Here is an 11,182-nt window from a genome sequence, read left to right as displayed (position 1 = left end):
TGCGGAAAAAAGTCAACTTTCGAGTTTTGAAATTATATTTTCGTACATGCTAATTTGAATAAGTGCAATTTCTAAGTCAAACAATTTTTTTTCTAATTTTCGACACTTAATTTTTAGAAATCTAATAAACTTCCGCAAAATGTCATTTATGAAAATTTTTGGTGCAAACTCTTGATACAAAAATTAATACATTTATATGTATGTATGTTTACCATTTTATTACAGTACTAAATGTTTCAAATGATTCATAACGTGTAAGTTGAGGATAAGTGATTTCGGCTCACTTTCAGACTCCCTGAAGTCAAGATGCTTATAGCTCGAAAAAACAAACTTCAAACTACACATATTGAAAAACGTGATTTAAGCTTTATACGAAGATGGGATAATTTTGGGTTGATGGGAATATTGCTAGCATTTAGCTTTTAATTGTTTTATTTAATAACTTTACATTTTTCAAAATGTCTTGGTGGGCTTCTGTATTGACAATCAGACTTGTTTTTGTGAAGGACTTACTATTAGTTTTCTGAGTCAAAATTTGTAAAATGTAACTTTTAATTTTCAATTATTAAAAACCAGCCGTTCGCACGCGCTGAAGCGCGTGCTCCGACTGGCGTACTCAAAATTAAAATCAAATTCTGAAATTTCTAAGCATTTCACTGCAGATGGAACGTTTTTTTCCTTGTTTTCCGGAAGTTTTCGAGCAACATAAATATTATATACTTAATTTTAAGCAATTACAATTTTAAAACCTCAAGTTTCCTGGAACTTTTATGAGACTTTTTCCGGTCCTTTCCGAAAGTTTTTGGCGAGCGTTTTTGGAAATTATCTTTAACAATTTCTGGTTTTTTTTAATTCTTAAAACTTCAGAATATTCTAGGAGTATCAAAACTTGAAAGGTTCTAGAACTTCGCAGAAGTTTCTTGAATTTTTTCAGGGAATTGAACATTCCAGACTTTTCTCGAATTTTCTAGAAAATTCTGGAACATTCGAGAATTTTCCCGATTTTTCTAGAAAGTTCTGGAACATCACAGACTTTTCTCGAATTTTCTAGAAACTTCTGGAACATTCCAGAATTTTTTTTCAGAAATTTTGAATTCCCGCCAAAATTTTTCAAAGAAATTTTGAATTCCCGCCAAAATTTTTCACAGAAAATTTGAATTCCCGCCAAAATTTTTCACAGAAAACTTGAATTCCCGTTATAATTTTTCACAGAAAATTTGAATTCCCGCCAAAATTTTTCATAGAAATTTTGAATTCCCGCTAAAATTTTTCACAGAAATTTTGAATTCCCGCCAAAATTTTTCAAAGAAAATTTGAATTCCCGCCAAAATTTTTCACAGAAATTTTGAATTCCCGCCAAAATTTTTCACAGAAATTTTGAATTCCCGCCAAATTTTTTCACAGAAATTTTGAATTCCCGCCAAATTTTTTCACAGAAATTTTGAATTTCCCACCAAAAAGTTTTTCTCAGTAAATTTGAATTTCCCGCCAAAAATTTTTCTCAGAAAATTTGAATTTCCCGCCAAAATTTTTTATCAGAAAATTTGAATTTCCCGCCAAAACTTATGGGTCTCGCCAAGATGGGTCTCACCACGAAGGGTCTCACCACGACGGGTCTCACCACGAATTTTCTCGAATTTTCCAGAAGGTTCTGGAACATTCCAGCATTTTCTCAAATTTTCCAGAAGGTTCTGGAACATTCCAGAATTTTCTCGAATTTTCCAGAAGGTTCTGGAACATTCCAGAATTTTCTCAAATTTTCCAGAAGGTTCTGGAACATTCCAGCATTTTCTCAAATTTTCCAGAAGGTTCTGGAACATTCCAGAATTTTCTCGGATTTTCCAGAAGGTTCTGGAACATTCCAGAATTTTCTCGAATTTTCCAGAAGGTTCTGGAACATTCCAGAATTTTCTCAAATTTTCCAGAAGGTTCTGGAACATTCCAGAATTTTATCAAATTTTCCAGAAGGTTCTGGAACATTCCAGCATTTTCTCAAATTTTCCAGAAGGTTCTGGAACATTCCAGAATTTTCTCGGATTTTCCAGAAGGTTCTGGAACATTCCAGAATTTTCTCGAATTTTCCAGAAGGTTCTGGAGCCTTCCGGAATTTTCTCAAAGTTTCCAATATCCGTTCAATAGACGAAAAGTCAATTTTTCCCAAACTACAGTAATCCTACAGTACTCCTACAGTACCTCTACAGTACAACTACAGTACCCCAACCATATCCCGACACTAACCCCAAAGCAATATCACTTCAAAAGACGAAAAGCCAATTTTTTTCAAAAATACAGTAATCCTACAGTACTCCTACAGTACTACTACAGTACCCCGACCATATCCCACCACTAACCTCAAACCAATATCACTTCAAAAGACAAAAAGTCAATTTTTCCAAAACTACAGTAATCCTACAGTAACCCTACAGTACTACTACAGTATCCCGACCATATCCCACCACTAACCCCAACCCACAATCCCTTCAACAGCCGGAAACACCTTGCAAGTGTGACGTCACAGACTACAAACTACAATTGTAACATCCCTCATGTATTTTTTTATATATAAGTAATGATTTCACTTTAAAAGAGTTTTGAATACAACGTGGTTATTTTAAGACTTTAGAAAAGTGAAAAATAATTGTTTTTGAGATTTTTCAGATTGCAGGCGTTAGTGCTGTAACGAGAATATGAGAATACTTTGAGTAACCGAATCTCAAACTGCTAATTCCCATTCTCTCAGCTTAAATGAAACTAAGGTGCGGAGAAAATCAAGAGCCTCCAAACATCTTGACAATAGGCATGGAAAAAAAGAGTGGAAAACATAGAACAGATGAAAACAAATTGAAAATAACCCGGACTGGCCACCCAAAAATATCCGATCAGCTTCAGAGTGATTTGTGATGCGTGACGTTATGTCATCTTCAACGTAGACAACGTTGTTGTGAGCAGTAAGAGGAGGGAACAGCTTATGACTATTTGTTTGAAAGTCCGAAAACTAGATTATAGACTTTAGAAGGAGCAGATAGAGTTTATGAAGCTCATGAAGGCTAAAAAGTGGAAACATTTCAATTGAAATGGTTGTTTATGAGCTCATGGGTATTTATCATGAGATTTAGCAAGAAAGTGTATTCCTAAAACTTTTAAATTTGTAAAAAAACAATATTCTAAAGCCTTGCTTTTAAAGCTTTAACTACTCAGAGCTAGGGTTGCTTAGGAGGTTAGCCCCTTCAGTTGAGCTGAGTCCCAGCCCCTCAGTGAAATACCCAGTGATATAAGGTAGTAGTTTAACAGCGGCCGACACTTTCGGGGCTCCGCACGGCACTATACAGAGCACCATGGCGGCTAGTGGCGTGAGGCCGGCGGAACCCCGGAAGTGTCGGTTGCTGCTAAACAGCTACCTATCGCACTGCGTTTTTCAATGCGTGTGTGACTTGGGCTCATTGCTATCAGTTCATTTTTTCATTACTTTAGAGGTCCCTAAAAATGCTCCAAATTTTGATTTTAGAAAAACTTTACGATTTTTAGGGTCTTTCTAGGTAGGCAAATATTCTGGGCGTTTTTTTGGAAATTTTAGTTATTTTTTCGAAAAAATGTGAACGGGGTTATTGAAAATTTAAAAATAAACAGATATCAAGAAAGTAGTCTTAAGTTTTTGGCGAATTTCTGAAATTTAAAAATTTAGACATATTTTATTAGTTTTTGACATAAGAATAGTGTTTTAGGCCTGAAATAAAATTGACCTAAACTTTTTCATAATATCACCATTTTTTGTTGAAATATCGGGTCGTAATTTTGGATGCACATACATACAACGTTATTTTTTGACCTGAATTCTTTCCTGGTTAGGAAACTTCTATTGGGACTGGTAGAAAGTCTAAAAATTTTTTCAAGGGAAAATTCACAACTGGAAAGACTACCAGAAAACTAGAAACAAGGCTTTTCAAATTACAATTAGCGCCAGGCTCTAAATTCAAAACAATGAGAAAATACGGTACATCAAATCAGGCACTGTACCTTTTTTTCAGCGGAAAATAGAAAAACTCGATTTGAGGTAAAGGTCCAACTTTTGATTGAGGTTTACTGCTATGTAATAGGAAAAATACGGTAACTGGGATGACTGCTCACAAAATGAAACGTGAAAATGACAAGCAGTCTAAAAAAGTCTTGGAAACTATTTTCGTCACTTATTTCCGAATCCAGAAATAGGAACATTTAAAAATGGAGCAACCTCAATCTCTTGAGTTTATTTGACCTTGTCAAGGTGTAATCAAAAAAGCACATCCTTCACACTCAAACGGAGGGACGCCGCAAGCAGGAAAAGATGAAACTCACAGAGAGAAGAATAAGAAGATATGGCGGCGAAGAATGCGAAACCTGGGCAGGTAAGCGAAAGAAGCGCAACAAGGACACGAAATTGTTATAAAACATATGCCTCCTCCTCCTGCTTCTACCTCCCCTGTGTGTATGTATGTGTGTGTGTGTGTGTGTGTGTGTGTGTGTGTGTGCTCCGTGCTTTTCACTGCTCTTCTCTCTTGGATTCTCCCGCTTCTGACATTTGTCGTTTGACCTATAGTCTAGGTCTAGCAGAAGCCAGAGCACGAAAAAATAAAATAAAAAGAAGCAATGAAAAATGAACAACATGACAAAATACATCCATTCTGTTATCATCATCAATGACAATGGACGAGGGAACATCACACAGCATACCCACTTGTTTTCTGGATCTGTGGAGCTGATATTGGTAGAATGAGCTTGAAAAGAGAGCCGGGATCTGTCAAATATCCGTATCGTTCTAGAAGTTTAACAAATGCACTTTCGAAATACCCAGACTTGTGGTCGGTGTCAGATTGTCTCACTGCGGTTTGATCTACGAAAAATGAGGGAATATGTTTACAGAAAAATTATGACGTCAGCACGCTCTTAACCATGCGAAATCAGATGAGATGCCAGCGTCTCTTCTCCCGCATTTTTCGAAGATCAAAGCAAAATGGGACTTTCTGACATCACGTGTGGTCACCGAATAGCAAAAAAAAAATTTAGCCTAAATTTTTTTTTTGCTAATAAAAAACTTCAGGTAACAATAAACACGTGGTATCAGGCTGTCCCATTACGGTTTGATCTTCAAAAAAAGCGGGAATCTTTTCCCCATGTAAGTGGGACGTTAGCACAATCTTGACCATGTGAAAGCAGTTGAAAAGTCTGAGTCTGGTCGCCCGCATTTTTTGAAGATCAAACCAAAATGGGACACTTTGACACCACGTGAATAAATACACCAAAACAAACATATTAAACTCAAAGCAAACGTTTTTTGGACGACGTCTAAAACGTTGAGTGGTAAAATTCGATAGTGATATTTTCGACAGTGAGAATAAAAAATTCCAAAAATTTTTGAAAAGTTTTATTATGATATTTGAACATTTTCACGCGGTTCTGGCTTCCCTCATAAATTGAAATGTAAGAGTTTGCCGAACAAGGCCATTTTGACTCTGGGGTAGATTAACTACGCGTTGCGTGTCGCGTCGCGGTGAAAAAAATACTTTTAGATAAACCTAAAATTTAATAAAATCTATTCGAGTGCTTTGAAGATTTTTGTAAGTTTTTTTTTTGTGGACTTTGAAATTTTTTGAAATAAATTTAAAATTATTGAGTTGACCAAAAACTTTTATGGTTGTTAACAAAATATTGAAGTTTTGTAATTTTTCGATGAACCCCTCAAATTTAAACATCTGAAAAATCGAAATGCGGAAAAAAAAACTGAAAAACTATATAAATCGAAAACATGTGTTATGCGAAAAATGCGAAATTCCCAAGGTTTATTGAATTGAAAATGAGATGAGAAAATAAGAAAATATATAATTGAAAATAGCATCAATATTACACTCAATATGAATTCCTCATGTTTCTTTGTCATTTTAGCATAGTAGTCCACTCGTAATAATAGTTATCATTGGAAAATAATGTACAGTTTTTTTGGAAAAATCAGATAAAAAGGAAGAATTGTTAAAATACTCGCTGTATTAATTCAGGTGATTTGCAACAAAGTCAACTTATGGATATGACCTGCCATGTGCGTCAAAACAAGTTTTTTTTATTTTTGCCACTTTTTACTGAGTATTTCGACTCAAATTTGCCACTTAAAATGCAATGAACTTTTTGTAAAACTTTCAAAAAAAAATTTAAAAATTGTTTTTGCTCTGAAGGATCAATTTTCTATTTGATCAGCTCCCATTTCAAGCGCGACTTTTTAGCAAATCACCTGTTCACATATGGCAATTAAAACGTTTTTCATAAAGTACCCCACACTACTGCAAATGTTGCTGCCTATAAACCCAGAGAATGTACCTAGAGACGGTAAAGCAAGTAGCCAAACACCAAAATAATAAATGACATTAGATGAAGCACATTCCTCGGAATCTCCAGCACCTCATCTTTTGCTCTCTGATTCATTTCGCTTTTCAGCTGCCCATTCCTCTTCAATTCTTCTTGCAATTGACGTTGGACCTGAAGGCAAAAATTGAGAAAATGATGGCTGAAAGCACACAAAAAGACGAATGACTTACACTTGACACATACTCCAACGCTTCTTCCCATTGCTTCAATAGCTGCTCATTTTGGAGCTCAAGCCTCTCTCGATCCACCATCGCCTGCTCCAGTTTTGTCTCACATTTGCACGATGATTTGTCGCAACGGAAGAGGTCATGATGGTCTGTTGAGCGGAATAAGGAGGGTGACGTCATGATTCCGCCACCACTACTACCACTTTTCTCTGATGAACACGGGGATGTCGAACTGCTGGAGGCGACGATTTCTCGCTCAATTACTGTGATCTCACTTTCACTGTTGATGGAGTCCTGAAACATTGAAACAGTTTAGCTTTGGAAATTTGAAAAATGCCGTTCTGAATTTGTTTCCTCTATAAAATTCAATTTCATAATAACCCCCAATTATTTAATAATGCGATTTATATAAACGTAGAGTATGGGAATTTGATTTTTTTTTCTTGAAATACAGTTTTAAAAAATCCGATATGACTGTGTGTTCTAAATTCCAAAAATATTAAAAATTTTCAAAAATTTTAGTTAGAGATTTGAAAAATCGCTTTTATTGTCAAAGGTGGAGTAGCGCCAGTGGGAATTTTGTCTAAATACACTTATATTGATCCAAAACAACCGGATATCATAATAAAACACTCCAAAAAATTTTAGGTTTTTTATAATTTTCAGTTTTTAAAAATATGAGATTTTGAGGAAATCCAAAGCAATTTCGCATGCTCCAACCCCTAATTGTCACTTTTTGACAGGAAATAAAAAATTTTCAAACAATTTTTGAAAAGTTTTTTATGATATTTGGTCATTTTGACACCATAGGAGTAGTTATTAACACCTTCCCAACTGGCGCTACTCCACCTTTGAATATGCAAACTTGTACAAAAAACTCTTTCGAAGAACTTTTTTTGATGGTCTACCAAAATCATGATAGAAAAAAAAAACTGAGTGCTACTGCTACTTTTTGACTAAAAAACAATTTCAATAAATTTTTCACACGTTGTGTTATCATATTCCATTATTATAGCACCAGGGGAATAAATTTGAAAAAAAAATTACTGGCGACACGTCACCTGCAAAAAATGGCATTACTGTTTTATGACTGTTAATAATTCTGAAAAAATTATACACATTTTAACTGAAATCACTTATTTTGTCAGATTGTTTTTTTCATTTTGAAATTTGAGTTTTTTTAGTGGCGTGGTGTCATAAACGCATTTTTAATTTCGGAACTTTCAAAACAAATTTTTTTTTAATTTTCAGAAACAAAAATCACTTCCCTCTCAAAAATCAAAACCAAAAAAATTCACCAAATTACTCACCGTATCATATTTATTGTTATTGTCACATCGAATCGCCTGTAACTGCGTCTGTGATGCTGATTCGTGTTCGAGAATGTTGATGAGATGGTTCTGCTCGAATATTAACTGCTCCTTTCCTCTAATTTCTTCTTCGAGTTGAGATATTACATTTTCTCGCATTAAGAGCTTCTCGTGGGAGATGTGAAGTTGTGATTCAAATTCTGCTAACTTGGATTTGTAATCAGTGGTGTCCATCATCTGAAAAACTGAGTCATTTTAGAAATAAAGAAACGAAAGACAATTAAATGTGAAATAGAGCCACTGAAGAATATCCAAATAAATGAAACAATTTTTCAACTTTGAAAAATTTGAAACAATTTTGGCCAAATGTCACCACTACCACAAAATGCTTAAACTTCTCAAAAAATTAGAGCAAATGCAAACACCTGCAAATCAGATATAAAATAAAAAATCATAATGAAACAGTCTCAAAATGTTGGGAGTTTATTACGGTTTTCAATCTTTTTTACGCTTTAAGAGTGCGGCAGAAGAATTATTAAAATAAAAATGAGAAAATCGTGTAAAACACTTTTTTAGCGTAAACTTTCTTAGGTTAAAATTGAGCATTTGACTTACTAAAAAATTTTTTGAAAATTGATTTTTTATTATTTCAAGCCTATACATAGGAGAATTAAAAACAATTCCCTCATCGTCCTGGCTAGACCTAAAAAATTAAATTCCGATTTTGTTTCAAATTTTAAAAATGTTGAAAAATTGAGAGGATACTGTTCCCTCTCTCAAGTTTTCAGTTTATGTCCAGTTTATTGTTGGAAAATTGAAAAAGTTTCGGAGACTCACGTAGACCATTTTTCCAAAAAATGGTGAAATTGGATATTTATCAAAAAGAGTAGAAACAGAGATTCAGGACAAGAGACACCCAAATTTTTGGGAGGCAAAAGGCGAAAGATGCGATTAATTAGGAGAGTGGTGTACGGGAAGAAAATTAGAATTGGGAGAGGGGGGGGGGGGGGGGGGGGGGAAGAAATGATACGAGAAGGAAGAAGAGAGGATAAGAAATTCAAAAGATATGTAGAAGAACAAAATGGGCAGAAAATGTTTGTGGTTTTTGGAAAACTGGGGGAAAGTTTTGGAGGAGGACGGAACGAAAAAAAAAACGGGGAGAAGCTAAAGATATCAATCACAAAAGGGGATAGGGGGAGCTGCTTGTATTGTGAAAAGAACGAAAATCCTCGTTTATTTTGTTTGTTCAGTTAGTTAGGCGGAATGTTTTAGAATTGGAAGCGTTAATTGAATACCGAAATGAAAAATAACTGCGTTTGAAAAACCCCCAAAAAATAATTAGAAATATGAATGCAAATTTTTTGAAACAGGAAAGATTTGCAATTTTCAAAATGATTCTGAAAATTTTGTAGAAATTTTAAAGAAATGCGCACAATACAACTTCCCAACAATTTCAACGTAACCTACCGTATTTTGCAAAATTTTCAGGGAAATACGATCGCAATTTTTCCAGATTCTATTTTTGATCTACTTTATTAAGTGCTTCTTCCCACTACGACAGCAAAAAAGTATTGATATACGTGGTGTCAAAATGTCCCATTTCGGTTTGATCTCCAATAATTGCGGGGAATTTAAGCGTAGACTTTTCGACTGATTTGGCGTGGTTAAAATTGTGCTGACGTCACAGTTTTCTAATAAAACAATTCCCTCATTTTTTGTAGATCAAACCGCAATGGGACAGCCTAACACCCTGTGTTAATGAATGGGTTCAGCTTACCAGGTAGATCAAAAGTACTTTTTTCTCGAAAAAGTAATCCAAAATCTATGAAGAAAACAATAAGCAATTATCTAAGAGTGAGTAGAGTTTTCATTACGCCGTTCTATTTACAGAAAAGGAATAAAAAAATAAAATAACTTGTCTAAATTTCAATACGAGTAAGATACGTGTGAAACGTCATAAACACACCTACACGTTTAAAAATAATTTTAAAAACCTTCTGTACCTTTCCTGGATACCCATAAAAGTCGAAAGAAATCTACGTCAAATTCACCTTTGACTTCTGGACCACTTCTTTTGCCACCACCTGTCAAATGACCGGAAGAGGTGCCAAAGAGTGAATTTTATTCCATTTGACAGCACCTCTCTCTTTTATTGGATTTTTGGCTTTCCAAAAGCACAATGGACAACAAAAAACTACGAGTGGTCAATTAGGAATCAATTGGAACGCGGAGAATGAGACGAACAATAGATAATAAAAAGAGAAGGTGAAGAAAAGTGGAAGAACAATCGGCTTGAGAAGAACGTGTGGAAATGATTGATCGTCATGCAATTGATATCTGCGGAAATGGACAAGAAACTTGAGGGATTTTGTTTTTGGAAATATCAGCGTCTTCTTGCGTCATAAGTTGATTTTATTTTGAGAAAAGTGGGTACGTATGGCAACAAAAACCTAGATAAAAACCACTAGAAAAAGTTCATCGGAAAATTTATATTTTTGAATTTTATATTTTTTGTGTATATTTTGATTTACAGTTTAAATTATACAGATACATTAGTCATGACTCATGAGTAATGATTATGAAAAAGTTTGAGTGATGAAATGATTTGGAAATTATGGTTTAAAGGTGGACTACACCCTGTGGGGAAATTGCTTTAAAACACGCCCATGGGGTCACAATGACCGAATATCATGATAAAAAAAAATATTAAAAATTTTCTAGATTTTATATGATTTTTTGAAAATTCAAAAAAATCTCAGTTCCCCTAATTATATTTGAATTTCCGCCAATTGAATTCGTTCGTTGGAGCGCGCTTGCATTATTTTTATTTATTTTATTTATTTATTTTCATTATTTCACTGATTCTCTTCATTTCTTGAGGTTTTTAATCGGAAAATAAAAGAAATAACCAAGAAAAATGCAAAATGATTATTAAAAAGTAACTGAAAATACCTAAAACTCTGAATAATACTAATTTCAGGCTCGTCGTCGTCTAATCGCATAATTTCAAAGTTTCACGCCCTTTCAACGACTTTTTAATAAACATTTTGCATTTTTCTTGGTTATTTCTTTTATTTTCCGATTAAAAAACCCAAAAAATGAAGAAAATCAGTGAAATAATGAAAATAAATAAATAAAATAAATGAAAATAATGCAAGCGCGCTCCAACGAACGAATTCAATTGGCGGAAATTCAAATATAATTAGGGGAAAACTGAGATTTTTTGAATTTTCAAAAAATCATATAAAATTTAGAAATTTTTTTAAAATTTTTTTATCATGATATTCGGTCATTGTGACCCCATAGGCGTGTTTT

General features: G+C 34.1%; 1 protein-coding gene across 1 annotated transcript; it reads right to left on the bottom strand.

The window, feature by feature from the left end:
- Positions 1 to 5,796: 5,796 nt before the first annotated feature.
- On the bottom strand, positions 5,797 to 8,110 carry C30F2.5 (uncharacterized protein). Its single transcript, NM_001373607.4, has 3 exons — positions 7,868 to 8,110; positions 6,561 to 6,851; positions 5,797 to 6,501 (listed from the first exon to the last, which is right to left on the bottom strand). Exons 1-3 carry the CDS (start codon positions 8,102 to 8,104, stop codon positions 6,343 to 6,345), a joined length of 687 nt encoding a protein of 228 aa, NP_001359667.1. The 5' UTR covers positions 8,105 to 8,110; the 3' UTR covers positions 5,797 to 6,342.
- Positions 8,111 to 11,182: the final 3,072 nt, after the last annotated feature.

The sequence above is a fragment of the Caenorhabditis elegans genome, chromosome X (genome assembly GCF_000002985.6).
Source record: "Caenorhabditis elegans chromosome X".
Lineage (NCBI taxonomy): Eukaryota > Metazoa > Nematoda > Chromadorea > Rhabditida > Rhabditidae > Caenorhabditis > Caenorhabditis elegans.
This window is presented reverse-complemented; position numbering and strand designations above follow the sequence as displayed.